Source organism: Sceloporus occidentalis, unplaced genomic scaffold (genome assembly GCF_023333645.1).
Source record: "Sceloporus occidentalis isolate IW3139 unplaced genomic scaffold, rSceOcc1.0.p SCAF_3, whole genome shotgun sequence".
Classification (NCBI taxonomy): Eukaryota; Metazoa; Chordata; class Lepidosauria; order Squamata; family Phrynosomatidae; genus Sceloporus; species Sceloporus occidentalis.
The window spans coordinates 113,498,674-113,521,650 of record NW_028316983.1 but is presented as its reverse complement, the minus strand read 5'-3'; the positions used below and the strand labels follow the sequence as shown (position 1 = coordinate 113,521,650).

Genomic DNA, 22,977 nt, shown 5'->3' with positions numbered 1-22,977 from the left:
GCATGGTGGGCAATCAAATTATGATTGTTCTGAAACACAGCATAAAACAGACATTTCTGACATCTTCCCTTCGGTGGTTTAATTCCTTAAAATTTATTTCTATTATTATAATTTTTCCCCAAACTCAATTTTCAGCACCCATAAACTTACCATCAAGTACAGCCACACCAGCTCCACGCCTAGCCACATTCATAGGTGCAATTAGTGTCCAAGTATTATTTTCTGGATTGTAACGCTCCACACTATTAAGGCAGTTCCAAGACTCAGCTCCTCCAATAATATATAAATAACCATCAAGCTCACAGACAGCAGATTGATGTCTACCTATAAATTAAAAAACAAAAGGAGCTTAAAGTGGATGGGCAAAAGAGGCAGTACTATCATGCAGCCCTGACAGCATGAATTTCAAATTTTTATGACTGGCAAAAGCTTTTAATGATGTAGTACTCAATACTATCTGGTTGATGTTAATACTTTCAATACAGATAACTAGTTCAAAGGAACCCAAGATATCTCATTTTGTCACTCTTATTTATGCAAACTATAAAACTAGGACATGTGGTATACTCGCCACCCAGCTTCAATGGATGAAATTTATCTCAAGAAGCCTAGAAATTAATTCTCAGTATATTTAATTTCAAGATAGACAGTATCAAACCCCAACTGCTTGCCAAGGCACACTGGCAAGGAGTAAGCAATCTAGTGTCTTCCAAGGTTTGGGGCAACAACTCTCACAACTGCAACAATCTGGCCACGCCAGCTGGAACCTATGTGAATTCTAGTCCCAAAATATTGATAGGGTATTAGGGTGCCCACCCTGCTATAGCATGGCCTCTTGAGATTACTCTGCTGCTGCAGGCAGTTCCAGCTGCTGTAAATCTTGTGTTTCGTAATTCCTGAGACCACCCAAACTTGATCAATACAATATAGACTTACGAATATTAAGTGAAGCACAGTTTGTCCAAGATTTTGTTACAGGATCAAAGACATCACAGTTTTTTAATCCTTTCTGGCCATAAGGATCTGAGCCACCAACGATGTATAGCTTTCCATTCAGAGCACATACTCCTGTTAATGTATTTTAAAAAAGCAAATTTAACATACTGCTTGAGGATGTAAAAAGTAGTAGTCTTCATATGTTATTATAAACTTTTACCTGCATTGCAACGGTTAGTCCTCAGTTCTGGGACAGGAGTCCAATCATCTATCTCTGGATCATACATTTCCCCACAGCTCAAGTCATCTGAGTGGCCATTTGACCCACCAACAACATAAAGCTGCCCCTATGTTAGAAAAATGGCAATATTAAAATAATTATTCTATTAATTATCCATGTTGGTAAAATACTAAGGACTTTCAGCAGTGAATGGTTTTTAATCACATCCACAAAATCTTTCAAAAAAGAAAGGCATACAGCGGCTATGAACCTGTGTCCCCTATGGCAAGATTAAGGTAAAGTGTGGCATTCTTTCCTACAGAAGTGTTTTTTTGCTATTACAATCACACTCTGTCCCAACTAATCTAAAATACTGTAATTGCTACCAACAGGATTTGACATGTAACTAAGAATTTTAATACTGCAGGATGGATGCATGACTCTCTTACTACTCAAACATACCATCAGAACTGCCATCTGGAACCGAGCTCTTGGTGTTCTCATTGGTGCAATAAAAGTCCAGCAATCTTTTCGAGGATCATAGCATTCCACAGTGCGCAAACATTCTTCTCTGTTGTAGCCACCTGGTAGTAATAGAAAGTACACAAGAGATATTTTGATACAGAATCTCGCAGTAGAAACCCATTTTCTTTAATTAACCGATCTACAGAGCAAGTGCTGGGATAGTCTAGCTAAGTGATTCTGGAACCGAACAAGCTGGCCTTCCAGGTCTTTTAGACTTCAGCTGCCAGAATCCCAGACTACTGGCCAAGATGGCAGAGGCTTCTGGGAGCTGAAATCTAAAACACCTGGAAGGCCAGAGTTAGACTATCCTGTGAGCCCTGTGTTTAAGAACAATGGTGGCACTGTTACCTGCAGCGATTAGTTTGCTGTTAAGTTCTGCTGTTCCCAATCCAGACCGAGCATATTGCATAGGTGACATGGCCTTCTCTATGAGGTCATCTGGCTGAATCTCAAAACTCAAACTTTTCATCAATCGTGGAGTACTAATTGGAGAACTTTGGGGACTGTTACGCCCATGAAGGAAAATCACACAAAAAACGCCATCCAGAACAGCAAGACACAGATAGGTGTTATCTGTGGAAGAAGATAGTGGATTCAATTCCAAAATGTGAACATATTTTTTTCATAGTAAAAGCTTTACTCTCCACCTGTTAGATGGGTTGGAGAGAGACTGGCATTCCAGAAAACCTTCCCCTCCTATCTCTGGGAGGCAGTTGAGAAGGCTGTTATACTTATGAACAACACATTGCTGTTCCTGTCTTCCTAATATTTCCATATTTAACATGGGGGTACTAGGAGTAACTTCAGAAACAAAATTCAGCTTACTTGAGGTCTTCTCTGAAGCAACAATTTTCCACTCGTGTTTAGGAGTCAGCACTGCTGCATTTGGAGAAAGACTTCCAGAAGAACTGCTACTTAACTGCTTGAGATCATTCTCACGGAGTGGCTTTTTCTGCAAAATCAAAAGGCAGCTACAGAAACCTAGCCAGTGGCACACTCTGATCTGCCTTTGTTTCAGAACTATTTTTCCTTTTATGGTTGTGCAGCCTCAATTATAAGAATATCTAACCAAGCAACTCATTAATCAGCATTTTAATAGCAAGATAAAATATTAAACACAGCACTATTCACAAAAAACAAGCATTTCCTCTTAAGCCATGACACGCTGCCCATCACTTCTCAATTAAATGAGTGACTTAGCCTCATATAAGGTAAGCTTTTAAGGAGAAAAATCCAAATCATCACATTCTTTCAAAACACATCTGTACCAAGTACAAAGACTGGGGCATCCTTACATTAGTTTCAAATGTGCACACAGCCTTGGCTGATTACATCTAAACACCAAATCTTTGAAGAATTGTTGTATGAATTCCAGGTATTGTATACTATCAGCTAACAAACTGTATAACTAATACTTGATATTTTGGTTATAACACGTGCAACTTTTTTTTTATTCTAGAAACTGATGCCCTGCCTGTAAGACTCTTGGTAGTCTACTTGAAGACCACAAAGACAGAGCAGTTAATGGATAGATTTCCATCTTCTAATTCCTTCCCAAATGAGACAAGGCATGCATCTGTGCTACTTAATTTTCAGTCTACGATAAAGTTTTCCTTTCAGGCAATCACCTCCTTATTCATAAATACTAGCCAGTTTTCTTAATGCAGTTGTTTTTATTGCACCTTTTTTAGTTAGCAGCTGTTTTAAGGTGCTATATACATTACTCAAATTTTGGTAAGGTCTGGTTTCAAATATATATTATATAAACAAATAAAATTCAAATCTTTATCAATACAGATTTTGTACCATGTCTACCTTAGTCTATGTCATATACCAGTTCAGTACACTTTATTCAAAATGTTTGGGGCCATTAATGTTTTGGATTTGGAAATATTAACATATGTATGAGACATTCTGGGGATGGGACGCAAAGTATAAGCACAAAATTAATTTATGTTTCATATACACCTTATACACATACCCTGAAGGTTATTTTGTGCACAATATTTTGAATCATTTTGTGCATGAAACAAGGTTTGTGTAACAAGGTGTCACTATCTCAACCACTCATGTGGGCAATTCTGCAGTATTTCAGATTTCCAGATAGGGGATACTGCAGATACTCAAAAAGAAATGCTTTTTTTCTGGCACAAAACAAATCCAGATTGGGCAAAATTGCATTTACATTGGAAACTGTGGACCCCAGTGGTTTTTAATGATGTATTTTCTCAATCCAGGGATCTTTTCTGGAGTTTGATGGGTGCTGGATAGGCTCTGGAAACAACATATAGCCCCATCACTCACACTGTGATCCCACCACATTACTGACTGGACTAGGATGGGGAAAAGGAATGGTGGGCGATATGAGCCATCTCCATTGTTATTTGATGTAGGTGCTGGTATCTTATATTTAAAATGAACTATAAAAATCGCAATCTTCAGCTTTATCCACTCTAACTATATATAGGTAGCTTCTTCAGCACTTAATATAAATCCCATAAATAAAATGTGAGAAATCTTTTTCATCTCTGAAATGTTAATTTTCACCTTAGTTTCATTAGCATGTGTACAGATGAATTTAATCTGTATCTTCCAAATACTGGATGTATCTGTGAGGGATTTTCACTAAATCAATAAAATATTTTTTTTTCTTCCTTCTTTTCCCATCAGACTGCAGCCCTACAAGTAAACTACAGGGAGTTCAATGGGATAGGAATGTGCTGTTAAATGGTAGTTAATTAGATCCTGATACCATCCATCCTGTAAAATTACATACCACCACCTCCAAAATGAACTGAATTCATCTTGGCCTCAGTTGAATTTCTAGTTCGGTTAAGTCAAAACATGGCAACAAGTGGCATTGCGAAAACCAAAAAATGAGTAAAACTTATAAAGCCAGCAATACACTGCAATATGGTATTTCAACTTTTCAACTGTTTGCTGGCATGCACAATTTGTGATAAATAATTATTTTTGTAAAAATAAACTGGTTCTGCCTAATTCAGCCAATACTTTACATAAGCTTATAATGATACATTATCTCACACCAGTTTCCAAAGAGAACTCTCCACAGTTAGTTTATAACTCTACTCCTAGTCACAACCTAAAAATAGAAAATTCTATAGTATATCCTTAAACTAGGGATCCAGAAACTATTTGCCCAATTTTTCCCCCATAAGCTCTCGGGAAAGGAGGTCTACTACTCTCTGACTTGATGAATCCCCAGTCTTCTTTTAGTGCATGCATCTATGCACACACGCACACACATGCACACAGCCAACATTCAACAAGCTTATTTAACTGCAAGAACTAATCCTGTGCTGTGCTCAATACACTCATGCACAGTACACACACTTGTTTTATTGAGACACAGCTAGAAAAAACTAGATTAACGAAGACCACACAAGCTATCTAAAATAGCTCTTTCCCCATCTTCTGTAATTGTTTTTTTCCTTTCACCACATAACACAACATTACAGTTGTGCTATGCTACTGCTACTCTAGCCAATTTATACCTGAGGTTACCTCAGACCATGTGCACTTTGTACCTGCACAAACTGAATGTGGTCATCATCACTGCCATACACCTCAGCCTGTCCATCTAGCAGATTTCCATCAAGGAGCTTGTGATCAGCTGAGTAGTACAGTGTTTGAACCTGCAAAAACAACAGAACAGCCATGTGGCTACAATCTCCACTGCTATTCAACTATTGGTACATTGTACACCAAGGGTTCCATATAGTTCAAGTTATCTTCTCTCCGTCTAGCAGAATGGCAAAATTAAAAAAAAGAAGTAGTTGCTCTCATGATGACAGATCTTCAGTTACTGGATGGAAGATATTAACTTTCACAGCTCAAAAAAAGAAAAAGAAAAAAATCTTCAGCTTCCTGGACTTCTTGTTCCCTGTGCTGCAACTTTAAGATGTGTAACATATAATGAAATACATTATCTTGCAGGATTCACTTGTTTGGATTAACAATTTCAACCAAGAATGTTTGTTGCTTCCTATAAACAAACTTATTACAAAATACATTGTTTTCTACGTCCAGTTAAAATATTTAAGTCAAGTACACAAATCAGGCACAAGTGGAATGTAAAAAAAGAGTTCTATTAAGGCATAAAAAATTCAAACTACTTTTGAACTCTGGAAAGATTATTGCTCATTACTGGGTGTCATATCAAATGCATAATTATCTGCATGGGGAACTTGACCAGTTCACTGAAGATCCTGAACAAGATAGAAGGGCAAATAAATAAATAAATAAATAAAATAGCAAATTAACTGTTCATGATCAGCCCTACCCATGACAGTAAAGTAGGTAAACTGTTTGAAACAATTCCAAATGTATTATCTATACTGCAATTGTCAAGATGTTGAAATTTCAGACTATAGATTACACTAACTATAGAAGATGTATTTATGAGCAAGGGTATTTAATTATACAAAACTTTTCAAAATTTAAGATATCCTGTAAAGAAGTAAACACCATTAAACATCATCATCGTTCTCTGCCCACAGCGGATTTTCTTAGGAGAACTGGGGCAGGACTGCTGCTTCTTACACTTGAGGTTTCTTCTATGGTTCTTCAGCGTTGAGTATCCTAGTTTTGTTAATAAACCTATGGGGAGATAAATCAATGGGGAGGAACAACCATTAGAACATTTTACCTATTATGTTTTTCTTTAAGCAAAACCCTGTAAAGGAACACAATAAGAATATAAAGTGAATTTTAAAACCACCTCCCATTTTAAAAGTGAAATTATGTGCTATATTGAAGTTTTAAAGAGTAAAAAGAAATAGAAAAGAAAGAGAAGACCAGAATGAACAGTTTATGCAGCTCACCTTGAACCCCCCTAGTTTCTCAGCTTAGGGATACCTACAGTAAAATTTGAGTTCTTCACAGTTTTTTTTAAAGAAAAAAGGAAAAGGGATCATCCTTAATTTCAGAAAAATGTAGTGTTTACAGATCACCAAATCTCATTTTCTTCAAACTAACCTCTTCCATCAGTTCTTCAAGACTTTCTCCATTCTCCCAGATGCTGCGCTGAACCCAGTTGATTACCTTTGTGTATAGTTTGCCATTGCTGGGCAAGCTAACATTTTCTTCAAGCATGACTTCCAGCTAGGATGGAAAAGAGATAGTATAGTGGTCACTATGCGCAGACTTCAGAACATATAATTATAAAAACTACACTGAGTACTATTCTTCAGTCAAGCACCAATAGCACTGATACAAAAACTAGAACAAGAAGAATAGGAAGTAGTAAGGTTTCCTTATACTCTGGTAATCACAAAAAAGAAGTCTATATGACCCTACGCCAACAGAGACAAGAATCTAGCATTAAGTTCTATGGGTTTAAGTAAAACAGCTACAATCTGGGATACAACTGAGAGGGCTTTGATAAACTCTACAATTTATGATGGCCCATCCCAAATTTATTTTGCACACTAGTAATGTTCCAGAATACAGTTGCCCTTCCTTTCTCACGGACTTGAGGTCCGCGGTCTTGAATATTCAGAGGGGCGGCCTCCATTATTTTCAATGGGGTGCCCCCCCCACAGCACATGCCCTGCACATGATTGCTGGCATGCACCCCATTCAAGCCTACATGGCTTGAATATAGGCGAGTCTCCATTTTTGCGGTGTCTGGAACAGATCCCTCATGAAACCAGAGGGTTGACTGTGTATCATTTCCCCATGTGAACAGTCTCCAATTCTCACAGTTATATGGAAAAATAAAATGCTACACTTCAGGATAGTTTTGAGTCCACCCCTCATTCTGGTAAGCAAAGTGTGTGAATGTACACAGATCTACTGCAATCCAGAGACCCTGGAAATTGCTTGAATAAAACTAACTTGAAAATATTACAACATCACTAATATGTTCTAAGTAACACATCAAATAAATCTTCTGGAAATATAAAAGGCAGGTTATTTAACATTGCAAGCAATATTGTGTAATTTAATTTTCTTTATCAACAGACAAGAGTTAAACACTCAGTCTTCTACAAGACCCTGTGTTCCAGGCAGTCCTAATTCATACAGAGGTGTAAATTTTCACGATGTGTTTCATAGCCTATCTGCCTTAATTTGGCGGACATCAGTGGGGGGTGATGCTTTTACTTTAGGTCACGTCTACCCCCCCATGCAAATGACTGTGACACCTGCAAAAATGTAACATGCAAAGAAGGTTTATAGTGTCCTGCTTGAAGGTCTCATATCTACAGCCCCCCCCATCAGAACTACACTATAGCCCAACACACCTTTAATCATAACCATATGTATTTTGTGGGAAACTTGCTAATGCAATTTTGGAGGTCTTTTTTTTTGGCCCAGGAGAGTCTCCTTAACACTATGTAATATACAAAAATGTTCTAACTGATGAACAATTTGTGCCATCTGGTGAAAGATACCTATTAAAACAGTAAGAGCTATTCAAACCTATGGCGTACGACATAAAATTCTGTGTTCCAGTTCCAAAACACACAATGTCCACAATTCTATTATTGCACTGGGCACTATGTTCTGGTCATGCAATTCTACCTGGCCATGGGGTCCGCAGGCACACAAGCCTGCTTGAAAAGGAAGACACGTGCTCCTTCAGCCATTGAGTGACCAGCAGAGGGTGCTGGACATCCAGGAGACATTCAGTTGGTCTTCCCCAGCTAAAAGCAAACAGCATTCCAAATACATTGGAGATCCGGGAAAGAGACAGCTACCCTTTTCTTCCTGACACAGCCTGGACATTTGGCATCTTGCCCCACTAACTGGCTGAGGGAATGTGCATCTGCCCTTTCCAGCAGGTTTACAGGGTGAGGGGTGCTCCACAGGAAAGCACTGGATAGTTCCTAGTTCAACAGTTACAAAAAGCCATGTGTGCACTTCATCAACAGGATTCTGGCCCAAATGCTTATGGTTTTGGCATATATGAGGCCTCCCCAGAAGCCTAATCTCTAGTTGATAAAGTACCATCATATTTCTAGGTTTCCAGATGAGCTGTAACAATGAATATTTCTTTCACTAGTGTAACATTAGCCAGAGAACGGGCTGTGACAAACCAGAAATCCCCCCACAATTCTTTGCCCACAACCAAAACATGTGAGCGGCAGCACTTCTGGTTTTCAAAGAGTTGTGACACTTCACATGGACACCACTGGTTCTTCTTTTTTCACTACAAAAAGAGTGTATTCCCAAACAAATCAAACCCTGAAATCATTATAAGTTCAGAACTGGTACTAATTTAATTAAATGGTCTCCACGTAGATTTCTAAATTCTTTTTATATAATGGCATTTGTATGTTGCCCCATACATAACATTCTCTGACCAATTTACAATGCACATAAACATGGAAAGGAGTCAATTATTTCAAATAAGAGACATAGCTTATTGTAATGTTTTCCTCATTTGGAAACTAATCGACCCATCAATATCCCAAAGCCATCTCTTTCTAGCAGATCTGGATTCAACCTAGGCTGACTTCAAAGGCATAAGCAGTTTTTGCCTGACACATGGAGATTCCCTGACTTCTGCCAGTGCTGACACTCAGGGATGGGTAAGGGAGCCATCTCTATAGTCAATCCTACTTCTGAAGTTGTAAAATCTGCAGACCTCATATAATGGTAGTTATGCTGTGAATCCAAGATGTAAGAGATCTGTTGTTAGCACAGTTTATGATTATTCTGCAGCTATATCTGATGCGTATCATGATAATTTTTGTTTAAAATAAACCCAGTGTGTTAGACCCAACCCATTATTCACGTAGGTCAGAAATGGCCTAAGTGTAGCACTCCAGCTGCAACTCCCAGCAGCCCTAGCCAGAACAGCCAAGTACAGCTACATCTGGAGAGCTCCACTTTGCTCACTCAAACTAGGTTTTTAGTACTTTACAGGTGGTATACTGACTCCATTGGTGTCTGTGCAGCTATATTGCTTTACTGGTGACCCTGAGCAAGTCACATGCTCTCAGCCTCAGGGGAAGGCAATGGCAAACCTCCTCTGAACAAATTTTGCCAAGAAAACTCCATGATAGGTTGGCCTTAGGGTTGCCATAAGTCAGAAATGACTTGAAGAAACATAACACCAACCAGTCTAAATAAAAGCAGTTTCTTCATTTGCAAATGATGTCAGAGTTAACTTCCACCAGTTATTTATTTAAGTGGCTTTCTTAAAATACATTTGATCTAAATAGTGGATTGGTAGAGTCAATTTTTTTATCTATCTGTGGAAGTTTAGTTTTTCCTGGGAGATTTACAATGTGTTTACAATTTCCATTTCCAGTGCAAACTTTAAAATAGCAGGGAGAATGCCTTACCTTTAAACGTGGCAGTTTGAGAAATTCCTCCTGGTCAGAAATCTCTAACAAATGCTCCTGAAGGTAACCATCAATCTGGTTCAATAAACGTGAATCACCCATGTTGTTTGCAAAGTTCCGATAGGAGATGCAGCTTTCAACGCTCATTTTAGAGAGTAAATAATCTCCACAAACCTTTTTAAGTAATAACAAAAAAGGCAAAAAATCATGTTATTTTGCTAATATCTCAGTACACTTAAAATACTTTGGCTTAAAAAGAACCTTAGTCCCAACTAGACCAGGCCCATGAAATTTACCTAATTTCCATTGGTCTACTATATCTGAGATTAGCACTCAGATCTAGGTTTAGTATTCTGCAATAATTGAGTGCAAAGATTAACAAAAAACCAATTACTATGATTCACTTCAGGTTTTGCTGCTAAAGTTAGTTCACAGAATAAGTAGTATCTCCTGCAATTAGAAGAACTGCATTATATTTATGGTTACCCCATTCAAACTCATTACATTTCTCCAAGTCATTGCATGGTTTTAACTGTTAAAATTGTGTGGAATACCATATATACTCGACTATAAGTTGACCTCATGTATAAGTCTATGGCAAGTTTTGGGGCCAAAATATTATTTTTGTTATGACCTATGGATAAGTCAAGGGTAAAATGTAGAGGCATGTAATAAAGGATCTAAATGATGAAGCAAAGGAAAAAAGTGCCAAAGAACTTACAAAATTCAGCAGAATAACTATTTGTACTCAAACTAAAGGCTGGATGGATGAGAAAGTAAAGGGGGTTCAGCGCGTCCAAGACAGATGTCACCAGGGGATGGTTAATTTTTTATTGAAGTTAAAGTACAATTCTTACATTGACTCATGGATAAGTCGATTCAGGATTTTTGAGCCAATTTTTTGACTCACATTTCTAGACTTATACAGGGGTATATACAGTAGGCCCCAGAATTCTAAGTTTTATTCAAGTAGGCCAATAACCGCTGAAACAAACTGATGCTGGATTGGGATGACTGCTGATTGTAATATGTCCATGGAAAGCTTTAAATGGAAAGGACTTTTAGTACTCAAATGTAAGATAACATATCACCCACACCCAAATACTGATCAACATGTCTATTCAGACTCTTCAGGAGCTCTTTCACACTAAATACAGCCATTCCTCAAACTATACAAATAAGGGTAACTACCACACTTCATAGTATTCAAAGATTATACCTGTTTGACTCTCTCCATCTTCAACTTCTTTGCTGCTGAATATACATCTTTGACCAAATCTTTATCAGCCTTCAATCTATTAAAGTAACATAGTTACAATTAGGATTTTTGCTAGAGAAATCACTAAGATAAACTGTCTACTACATGTGAACAGAATTACTAAACCACTTACTGAGCAGTGTAGGCATAATTTAACAAGACCTCAACAGCTTCTGGATTAAGATCATCAAACTTTACATGGGAAACTCCATGAGAATCACTATCACTGTTGAAGATTTCGAACAGGTAAGGACTGCAGCAAGCTAGTACCGCTCTGTGTGCCAGCATCTCATGTCCACATACCTTTATTAAAATAAAACCAGGCATTCCTGTTTGAGCTGAATATACATAAATCTGTATTACAAAGCTATAAATGAACTACAGGTTGGTTTAAAAAGTAATCACTTTAAGTACTGATTTGACCATGACCAGGAGGAACTTGTTAAATTTCAATGACCAGGATTTCAGTGGTACATAATAGTACTTAACTTACATCATACCATATAAATTTTGAATCATACCCATATACATTTTTTTAAATTAAAAAAAGAATACCTCCTAATACTTTACTGACATCACTAAATATATGTGTAGAAATATGGAGGTTTACTTCAAGAATGTCATATTATCTCACTTTAAGGTTAAATTATCAGTCCAAATATCTGCTTTTTACACAATTATATCTGTTTATTTTAGAATCTCAGTTTCTCAGACACAAAAATGCAATACCCAGTTGCCATTCTGTAAAATTACCTGGAGTCTAACATCACAAAATTGGCCACTTTTGCGCAAAGCATTTAGCTTGGCAACAGATGACTCAATAAAGTTTTCATCTTCAAACATCAAATAGCCATTAGGGATCATTTTGCTGTTTCTGTGGCTGAAAGTGAGGGGAAAGAAATTGAGATATTAAATATTATCTAGAGCACTGCTTCTTTCCTCAAGCACAGACTTTGTCAGGCTACAGTTCTAAGAACGCTGCTGTGAATAAGCTCCAGTGAAAACAAACACACTTTATTTCTGAATAAACAAACACAGGATTGCAAGATAAGTATGTTTTTTGTCTTCAGTGTACCCAACAGGATATCTGAAGTTCAACAGCTAAAGAACTAAACATTGTTTTTATGAGAAAATAAAAACATAGTATACTGTCTTCAGTTAGTACAAGACAGATACATGACATAAAAAATTATCCATGATTACACTGCAAGGTTTTTCCCAAATGGTTATGCAGAGATTACACCAAATGTCTTACATTATAAATATTATATTCATTTACCATGAACTCTGTGTTTAAAGTGAGAACTTCAGGCTTAATGTGTCCAAACAGGAGCATGCTGCTTGATTCCTATACCAGCCTCTATATAAGCAGGTGTTGTACATGGACTGAGTATGACCCAGTGTAAGTCAGGCATTCATTTCAGCAGAGTAAGAACTATTTTAAATAAATTGGTGAACCTTAAGTACTGTGGCATAGAACTCTGCAAGTAACTATCACAGTGATATGTTATGACGACTACATGCATTCAGCTTTCCATTTAAAAACAAGAGCTTTAACCAATTCTTTGTGCTTAATTTTGTGCCTGTATCGTACAAGGTGTGAATGGCATCCTCACTTTCTGTTTGCTATTCTCGTTGTGGATACTCTTTTGAGAATGAGTAAGCCATTTTAGTACTATGCTCTTTCCACAGTGGAGAGCGAGTCTGGATCCTTCCTTCTTTTAAAGGATAGAATATAAGGAAGACAATAATGAAAGGAACTTATTAGGGAGGAAGAGAAAGAGATGGGCAACTGTCCTCTGATACAACAGACTGATAAACTTAAAACCTTACCAAATAAGCTTGTGCTGCAATTTTTAACCAAGAGATCTTAAATATTCGGAAGTCCTGCTGTGTGATAATATAGAGCACGTCAATTTCTATTCCTTCTTAGCTGAACAGCAGCTTGAAAAAAAGCAGCCAGCTGTGTCTTCTCAACTGGTGACTCCAAAACTACCAGGCTTCAAAATGATGTAATCAAGTCCTTAAAAGCTATAGACATGAATTTCTTCTGTGATAGTCATGCATCATACTCTGTAATTGAAAAATATTAAATGAATGAATTCAGATTTGTGCATATTTAGAAACTATTTAGAACTTCCTTCCATCCTAACTGCAAACTTTAAAACAACAGAAAAAGAACGCAAGCTGAGGCTAGTATTTTCCACAATTCTGAGAATATTCTTATCAAGCAAACAGCATTAATGGAAAAACTGACATCTCTTTCTGCCTCTCCCTCTCTCTCTTTTATAATCTTCTACACTGAAATTTTAATAACGTGAAATAGTTCTGACACGGTAAGTAAATATAAAATCAAATTATAACATTTGGATGGGGTACTTTTTGAAACACTACAGAACATCCCACCCCTGGGTCCTGGGAATTTACTTATACTAAGTCTGAAAAGAAACAGTAGTTTTCTTTTCCATCTTATTATCCCATACACATGGTCACGAACACGTTTTACAAAGCACTAATTCACTTTACATCATGCAAGTAACACAACAAGCATAAGATGGGAATTTAAATGTCCTTTATATAAGTAAATGCTAATACATGTAAACTGCATCTATGTAACATAGCAAAAAGGTTGCAATTGACAGAAGTACAGAGAAACAAAGGCGCATTACAGACCACCGGATTGTGGCGGTCTGCTGCCGCCGCCTCTTGTACTGTCTGGGAGCCGCAGCCTTTAAACGGCGCGGCTCCTGGACGCTGCCGAGAAGGAGCGCGGAAATTGCGCTCCTTCTCAGGCCCCGGAAGAGGCGCTGCAAAGCACAAGGGGCGCATTTGTGGCGTCATTTCTGGGGCGACACGTGCAGACGCAAGGCGTCCAGCACGTAAAGATGGCGGCGCCCATGTGTATAGGGCGCTGCCATCTTTACACCCCCATCACATGCTAGGGGTGTGGCCGGTATGGACACTAGGTCCTTGGCCAACCCCTAGCACGTGACAGGGGCGTATTAAAGGCCTGTTTACAACGTGCCAAAATGATGGGGAATGGTATACAGAATGTTCATGAAAGGGAAAGCTTCTCTGCAAAGTGGATCAAGTACAATTCTTTCTATTCTTGTTTCCAGTCTTGTTTGCAACTAGAACTACCTAGTGAATGGCTGATACTGGTGATGGCAACAGCAATAGCAAGTACATTTCTATACCGCTTATCAGTGCACTTAATCACTCCCTAAGCAGTTTATAAAGTGTAAGCTAATTGTCCCCAACAATCTGGGTACTCATTTTAGTGACCTTGGAAGGATGCAAGCCTGAGTCGAGCCTGAGTCCTTTTGCTGGTATCGAACTCGCAACCTTATGGTTTGTGATTGAGTGGCTGCAGTACAGGCATTTAACCACTGTGCCACCAGGCCTCCTATGGCAATGAGGAGAGCAGACCTGTTTCTACTGAATCTCCCAGCTACCTTTGGCATTACTAGGAGATGGTATCCTTCTGGTCTATGGTGTGAGATAGAGGGAATATCTTTTGTACAGCACTGTACATTGTTTCCACTGAGCAGATCTCAAATTGTTTCTGAGTATGTTTGTCTGCATTTGACTAGAGTCAATATAGTGGATTACAAAGTACCAGTTCTTTACCAGCTGCTAATTTGCTTTAAAGGTCCCAGATAACCCAGAATACTTTCTCACTATACGAACCTACCTAGGAACTTCTTTTCATTTTGAACCTTTCTACTGATATCATTTTTAAGATGCTATCACCCAAAAATTGAAATAGCTTTCTTGGAGTTACATCGGGCTCCATCAAGCATCAAAACGCTGGTTTTCATTTTAGTGGACTTCTACCAGGGTTTCTTTTAAGATATACTGCTTCTACAGTTAGCTTTCATAGTTACTTTGCTAAACCTAGTACCTTCCAGATTTTAGACTGCTATTGCCACTATTCCCAAAAAGGATGGCCAGCAACCACAACAACTTTATCTGGGGGCATGATATTGGAGATGTTTTGCTACGATTGCATTATTACAACCAAATTACAGTGTTACCTCGGGATACGAAATACCCAGGTTACGAAATTTTCAGGATACGAAAAAATCCCATAGGGAATTATTGTTCCGGGTTACGAATGTTTTTTCGGGTTACGAAAAAACTTTTGGTGCTTTTTTCGGCTTTTTCGCACGGAATCGCGGCTTTTCCCCATTAGCGCCTATGGCGATCCGGCTTACGAAGGCTTTTCGGGTTACGAAAGCGGCCGCGGAACGAATTACTTTCGTAACCCGAGGCACCACTGTATCTTGATTATATTTTTAAAATGTGGAACAGATATTCCAGAAGACAAAATGATCAGATCTGAGATTCTAGGCAATGAGAGAACAAAATTGCTAATGTCCAGGTGCTGCTCTCTATTACACTTTAGTTTGCTAGTAGATTACAGTTTAAATGGACCTGATCTCAAGGTAGCAAATTATTTAAGTAGTACCATATATAAAAGAGATTGAGATACGAGCATTAACCTAGCCTACATCAACTAAAGTTTAATTAAGAGTATTAATATACAATCACTCGTCCATTTTCGCAGTCCCTAACCTGTTTGCAGGCAGCAAATGGAGAGGAACAAAATGGGGCATACCACCATTCAAGCCAATGGGGCTTGAATATAAGTGAATTTCCGTTTTCATGGGGGGAAGGGGGTGCAACCGATCCCTGAAAAAATGGAGGGGTAACTGTATTTCATTTTTGACAGCTTTTTATAGCAATGGTTCTCGACCTGTATTCTGCAGGCCTTTGGGGAGCAGCAATGTCTTCACAGGGGGTCCACAAAGGCTTGAAGAAGCTTTGGGAGAACTGAGCTAGGCCACAGGAGGTAGTTGTGCTGCCATGGCCAGATGGGTCACTCTTGGCTGGCCTGCATCATGCCAATACATCTGAATGGGAGGGCTCCTGAAGCGACTGTGGCTCTGGTCTTGCTGGGAGGGCGCTCTTCCTCCAGACCAAAGATGAACTTGACTTTGCCACAATGAAAACTGTGCCAAGAGGGAAGGAAGTGCCACCTAGACTGCTCTCCACCTCGTCTTCACCCCTTCCTCTAGCTTTTACAAAGAGCCCAACAGCTGCCCTTGGTAATGTCCACCTTGATCATCTCTCAACCACCTGCCAGGACTGTCCCTTTCCCCACACCCAACCACTGCTGATTTCCCACCCAAGCCCCTAGGCTCTGTTCAACTGCTTCTGCCCATTGGCCAAATCGAGGACAGCAGTGCCAATGCTGAGTATGGAGCCCTCCCCAAGCTTACTCAAACGGGAAGGAAGCCCCAGAGGGCCCAAGGAGAAGATAACCAATCTCAAACCCTCCCCAATTGTTGCTGCTGCCAGCCAAGGAAGACCCCACTGCACTGCCGAGCCTCCAGCCTACCTTGGTTGGCTCTCAGGACAATGAGGACACCTCTGCCACCAGACCCTCTCAGCCCAGGCCTGGCCATGTGCAATTTAAGGTGGCACCCCTGCCCTCACTGCCAAAACCAAGAGGGACAGGGAATACAAATTTGAAGCTTTGGGTGAGGAAGAACTACTGGACTTTGGTGCTGGGAAAGAGAACTCTCCTGCCTAGGCTGGCATCACCCAAACCAAATATAAAACTGCTGTCCATGAGAAAAAAACTAGTTCTTGCCCCTGGTGACAAACGCCTAGGTGTTCAGGTGTTGCTCAACTATACGTCAACCTCGTGTCAAGGGCAGGTTTTGGGGCCAAAATTATGGATTTTGACATGACCAGTGGATAACTTGGGGGTAAAACTTAGGGGCATTTAGCAAACGATTTAAAGGATAAAGCAAAGGAAAACAATGCCAAAAAACTTATAAAATCTTTCACCAGGGGATGGTTCCTTTTAAAATAATAGTTAAAGTACAGTACTTACATTGACTCATGGATAAGTCAACTCAGTTTTTTTGGGTCAATTTTGATTAAAAATTCTAGACTTACATGAGTAGATGTGTTATTATTATTATTATTATTATTATTATTTTGTATGGAATCATTGTAATAAAAATGTTATATAGAAATACTGTAATAGGAGTGTGTTCACTTACAATCCGTGTTATTTCTCCCTTCTCTCTAAATTTGAAATTCCTTGATAAGCAACATTAAATAAATAAATCTTGAGTTAAGACTTGCTGGCCCACAGCAACAAAAGAAGCACCGTTTTATGGTATTTGAACGATCCAAAGCAAATGTATATATGACAAGTGAAAGAGAATCTAGAAGAAACATTAAGAAATATAACTTTTCAAAACACTAAAAAGTATTAGCACAGGTCACTTAAAGAACCAACGGAACCACACTACAGTCTACAGCAGTGGTTCCCAAACTTTGGTCCTCCAGATGTTTTGGACTTTAGGTCCCAGAATTCCTGACTGCTGTCTGGAGTTCCTGGGAGTTGAAGTCCAAAATGCCTGGAGGACCAAAGTGTGTGAACCACTGGTCTACACTTATATTGTACTTTAGAAACTGAAGCATCATACTTGTTGAATGATCAGTTAACAATCCCCAACAGACAGCTTAGAAGTCAACCATAAATAGCCAGCATAGTAATGATCACGCTATCCAGGAATGATAGTTGTAGACCAACATATTTGTTATCTACCATGTTGGGCACGCTTGGGTTTAGCCCATGCAGTGTGTTGGCTCTAGTAATCTTGTGAGTTACATCTGCAATACTAACCCCTTTATTTTCAACGTAAAGCATGAAATATTTGATCAGTGAGAACCTTGATCAGTAGCAGAACTGAACACGGCTGTTCCTTGTGTCAGTACCGTCTAAAGCAGGGGAGGAGATCATGTGGTTCCCCACATGTTTTTTAAACCAAATGCTGTGACAGCTATGCTGGATAATGCTGTGGCACTGCAGTCCAACATCTCAAGGGTTCAACATCAATACCCCGGTCTAAAATATGCTTATGTAGTAAGAGTTTATTCCAACTTGGGTTTACATTTTTGAAGAACATCAATGTATCTTAAGCTGCCTTGCACTCTGTGAATTATGCTTCTTTAAACCAGCGTTTTCAAGGCTGTCTTCAAAAAGGCAGAAAAAGAACAAAAGCTACCCTTCCTTGTTTTTTCAGTCCACACAAAAAAGCTACAAAGTGTTGCTACTTAAGGCACTTCAAATCCCAGAAAAAGCGTCAGGTTCTCCGGCTTCCTTTTCTAATTTATACTATTATTTTCCCCTATTACTTTCAAACTAAATTGCTTCCAATATATCAATCTCTTGAAATTCTCAATCATTTCCACCTCTTTCAGCGCAAGATTAGGGAGGCTGTCCAGTCCAATCTCTTCACCTGAAGGCCATTCAGACTCACTTGACCTCATAACTACGCACCTCAGATTTAGAGATCTATTGTATCGTACCTTTCTTGATGAACTCCACTGTAACTCTACAAAAGGTTTACTGTCCTAAATTATAAGGACAACAGACTTCATCCAATTGCTAGACTCAACCACAGTAGAGCTCTTAAATCATGGGGACTTACCATTCAGCAACTGATTCAAAGTGGTCTGTTCCAGTTGGAACTAGCAACTGGGTTCACAGCAAAGTAAACAGGTCAGAGAATATTTTACAGCCTAAGATCAAGTGGAGAAAATATGTAACTCAAACAGTTTTAAGCTAAAATGGGGAAAAAGTCTTAAAATAAATGCATGCAAATGCTGTACAAAAGAAGCAGTTATGTTTTCCCTGATGTCTGACCGACTATGCAACTGCTGTGTTTTTTCCAATACACACAGCCTTGCCCTCTGTCTCACACGGACACACCATAACTACTTTGGGATTGGACACCATGCTTTCTCCTCCAGCCAATCCTCCTTCCACCTACAGCAAAAGCATATTGGAACAGATGCTTTTCAGTCCCAACAGCTTGGCAACAGGATTTTAGCAACGTGGGGAAAGAACAAAAGGCGAAGCAGAGAAAGAAAAACCTGCTGAACTCTCATTAAAATGAACAATTCACACCCTATAATTATTTTCTTGGCTTCCTGGCAATCCTGACACCAAAAGCATTCATTCTAAATCAACCTTGATTGTCTTTTCCCTTCAGAACAAAGATGCCTCCTAAGCAACACACAACATTTACTAGTTTCCCATAAAGCCAACCTTTTCAGAAAGGGCTATAATGGGGAACATTATGTACTATGAGGGGATTGTGCTGCAAGTTTTATAAAGTATTTGGGCTCCCTGATCTCCTTTCAGGAAAAGACTGTCTTGTTGTACAATTCAGATTCACTGAACACACAGGAAATTTAGTGGTCTTGGCTTCAAGTTGTTCCCCTGGTTTCAGACCTGGCACTTCACAATTGCGCAGAAGAAATCACTGTCCTGTTGCCAGCAAGCTCGCATTTACAGAATTTAAAGTAACATTAGGCTTCAAAGGCACTGAAATGTAAGCCCCTTGGAAATGGGTTTAAAAATCCACCGTTAGTAACAGAAGGAATTTATTCAGGTCACACAGAGAGACCTTTACTAAGTCACACAGTTACCTGTCCTATAGTCTCAATGACACAACAAGACGAGACAGTAAGGCAGACATGCTTGCATCTGAGGAAGCAGGTTCAAGCCTACCAAAGCTCATGCTTCCAGCTCTTCTCTTTCGGTTAGTCACAAAGGTGCAGCAAGATCCCTTTGCCTATTGATTTTCCCGACTTGACACAGCTACATCTTCGAATTGCAACAGGACAGAGCTGTTGCTGCTGTTTTTAGTGGTTTGTTGTTACTGTTGAACAACAAAAACATTACCATCTACTGAGCTGGGTAACGCCCACCACTGCAACACTCTGCTATCCAGGGCAAGCCACGTTCTCTCCTCTTCACTGCGCATCTCAAAGGCAAGCAAGCAAGCAAAAACCTTTGCATCTCAAAGGCAAGCATGCAAAATTCTGATGAGAGGACAGCAAAAGAGAGATGAAACACTACCATGATAAAGTCTACGTTTTGTACTGTCAGCATAACGCCAAACCCCACAGACCGTCTCCAAGTACCCCCCCTTATCTCTCAATTCCTATATTGCGCATTTCTACCACTCAACCGCATTACTGCCACCATTCCTTCCCTGCCTTCCTTCTCGTTTCCATCCTCACAACCACAACCAGGCTTTTGTCCCTCTTTTCCTCCCCTCATTCTTAAAAGCTTCCCATTCAGCTCCATCCCAATATTGCAAAGGGTGTGTCAACACTATGGAAACAATGCAGCTAGACCCCACTTTAACTGCCAAGGCGCCATCCGACACAATCCTGGGATTTGCAGTTTTATGAGGGACCAGTACTCTTGGGAAGCAAAGGTCAATAAACCTTGCAAAATGACAAATCCTAGGGTTCCCTAGGATGGAGCTACGGCACTTGGAAGTGGATTCAAACTGCATTATTTCCACAGTGCAGATGCACCCCGAGGCTCAAGAAGATCACCTTGCTGAGTGGATCCCAACCACATCCCACTCAAAGGCACTTGCTTCCAAGTTTGGAGGTAAGCACCTTTGAGTGGGATGTGCCTGGGATACACTCAGCAAAGTGACCTTTTATGTGGCGTAGTAGTTTGAGTGTTGGACTATGGCTGGACACCAGGGTCCAAAGCCCTACTCAGCCAGGGAAACGCAATGGGCGACCTTGGGCAAGTCACACATTCTCAGCCTTAAGAGGGTGCCCTCTGAGCCAACCTTGGCAAGGTTCAATCTGTTCACAACTCCTGGTTGTTTTATTTCCTTGTAAGCATTTCTATGCGCCAGCGCGACATAGTGGTTTGAGCACTGGACACAATGACAAACACCTAAACCCACAGCCAAACTACAATACTATAAATACACTCGTAGGAGTTCACACACCAATTAATGACTAGAGGTCAAGGGTTTGATCCCCTGCTTAGCCATGAGAGACCACTGGGTGACCTCGGGCAAGTCACACTCTCTCAGCCTCAAAGGATGCCCATGGCAAACCCCCTCTGAAGAAACTTTGGTCCACACTGCACAAATAACCCAGTTTGAGACCGCTTTAACTGCCCTTGTTTTCTGCTGCTGCTCATGCAAACTGCAGGAAAAGAGATTCCTCCTCAACATTAGGAGGAACCTCCTGACAGAAAGGGCTGTTTGACAGTGGAACACACTCCTTCCTTGGAGGGTGGTGGAGTCTCCTTTCCTGGAGGTCTTTAAACAGAGGCTGGATGGCCATCTGTCAATGGGGATGATGTGACTGAGAGTTCCTGCATGGCAGAATGGGGTTGGGCTGGATGGCCCTTGGGATCCCTTCCAACTCCATGATTCTGTGTGTTTCAGACCTTTGACCAAAATTAAAAACCCCATTAAAGTGGGGTTTGAGCACTGGACTACGACTCTGGATGCTTTGATTGAGAGTTCCTGCATGGCAGAATGGGGCTGGACTGGATGGCCCTTGGGCTCTCTTCCAACTCTACGATCCTATGGAGGCCTGGGTTCGAATCCCCACATGGCCAATGGAAGCCCACCTTGGGCGAGTCACACTCTCTCAGCCTCAGAGGGCAGCCATGGCAGACCCCCCACCCTAATAAACAACATATGATATCATATGTTGTTTATTAAGGTGGGGGGTCTGCTGTGGCCGCCCTCTGAGGCTGAGAGAGTGTGACTCGCCCAAGGTGGGCTTCCATTGGCCATATATATATATATATATATCACACACAGTATATATATATATATATAATAGAAACCAGCCCTAGTGTCTGCATTCACACACCTCAACCAGCCCTTTTCTCACCTGGTCTCTTTCACTGCAGACGACAGCACTCATATTGGGAATATCCAGGCTGCAGAGGAGAGAAGGGAAGGGGAGAAAGAAGAAGAAGGAGGAGGAGGAGGCGGCTTGCAAGGCTTTCAAGGAAGGACAAAGAGGAGGCGACGCTTTCCCGCTTCCTTAATGGACCCCTTCCCTGGCGCGCGCGCGCGAGAGAGAGAGAGAGGCAAAGGCTGCGCGCGCTGCCTGGGTCACAGGGAAGAAAGAATGCGGGAGGAAAAGGCGCGGGGAAAGAAGCAGCACTGACGTCACCGACGACGACGACGAGAGACACGCCCTCCTCCTCCTCTTCCGACGCCGGCCGCGCGACGACTGCAGAGCCAAGCTTCCAAGCGAACGGTTGGAAGAAGCACTGTCTCCTGAGGCCACGCCCACTAACGTCCTCGTGCGGACGGCTCACACACCCAGTAACCCTCCGCCGGGCGCTGCGGCTCAATGGTGGATTTTAAGACAGGAAGGAAGGGAGAGTTCCGCCGCCGAAAGAGGGAAATTAGTCCCGGCTCGCGCGCGGGCGGCGGATAATATGGCGAGGGACTTTTTTTTTCTCCTCGTGTCCTTCCGCCTCCCTCTCCGCCCCACCTTCCTTCTCCCTCAGAGAAGTGGGTCAGTAGGAGGTGGAGGGGGAGAGAGCGAGGAGCGTGTGCGTGTCAGTGTTCTCAAAGGAGGCGAAAGACACACACACACACACACACAACACCTCAGTGTCTATCTGTCACACACATACACACATACTGTAACCCTTTATAAGAGATTAAATAAAACTATAGGATGAAAAATTGGTCCCTTGTGTCTGTTCCCCCCCCCCCCCCCCTTTCGCAGCAATATTTCAGGGATAGGCCTTCGTAAACACATACTGGGCTTAGTCCCCTTCTCTCCCACCGCCATTCCCTCCTTTTGTGTGGTGCCTTTTTAGATTGTAAGCCTGAGGG

General features: G+C 40.6%; 1 protein-coding gene across 3 annotated transcripts in view; it reads right to left on the bottom strand.

The window, feature by feature from the left end:
• The window catches only part of IVNS1ABP (influenza virus NS1A binding protein), a 32,035-nt gene extending 9,684 nt beyond the window's left edge, over positions 1-22,351 (bottom strand). Inside the window, exons 1-14 of one of the 3 annotated variants that reach the window (XM_089515848.1) lie at positions 22,013-22,351; positions 13,088-13,327; positions 12,008-12,134; positions 11,388-11,557; positions 11,216-11,291; positions 9,997-10,170; positions 6,680-6,805; positions 5,230-5,337; positions 2,507-2,633; positions 2,030-2,254; positions 1,619-1,740; positions 1,157-1,283; positions 937-1,068; positions 151-324 (exon numbers count right to left, since the gene is read on the bottom strand). In XM_089515848.1, the coding sequence (XP_089371974.1) occupies positions 151-324; positions 937-1,068; positions 1,157-1,283; positions 1,619-1,740; positions 2,030-2,254; positions 2,507-2,633; positions 5,230-5,337; positions 6,680-6,805; positions 9,997-10,170; positions 11,216-11,291; positions 11,388-11,557; positions 12,008-12,118 (1,672 nt within the window). In that variant the 5' untranslated portion in view covers positions 12,119-12,134; positions 13,088-13,327; positions 22,013-22,351. Of the gene's footprint in view, positions 1-150; positions 325-936; positions 1,069-1,156; positions 1,284-1,618; positions 1,741-2,029; positions 2,255-2,506; positions 2,634-5,229; positions 5,338-6,679; positions 6,806-9,996; positions 10,171-11,215; positions 11,292-11,387; positions 11,558-12,007; positions 12,135-13,087; positions 13,328-18,771; positions 18,916-19,856; positions 19,879-22,012 lie in introns of those variants that run through there. The other 2 variants (XM_089515851.1, XM_089515849.1) reach the window with 2 other exon arrangements.
• Between the last annotated feature and the right edge of the window lie 626 nt (positions 22,352-22,977).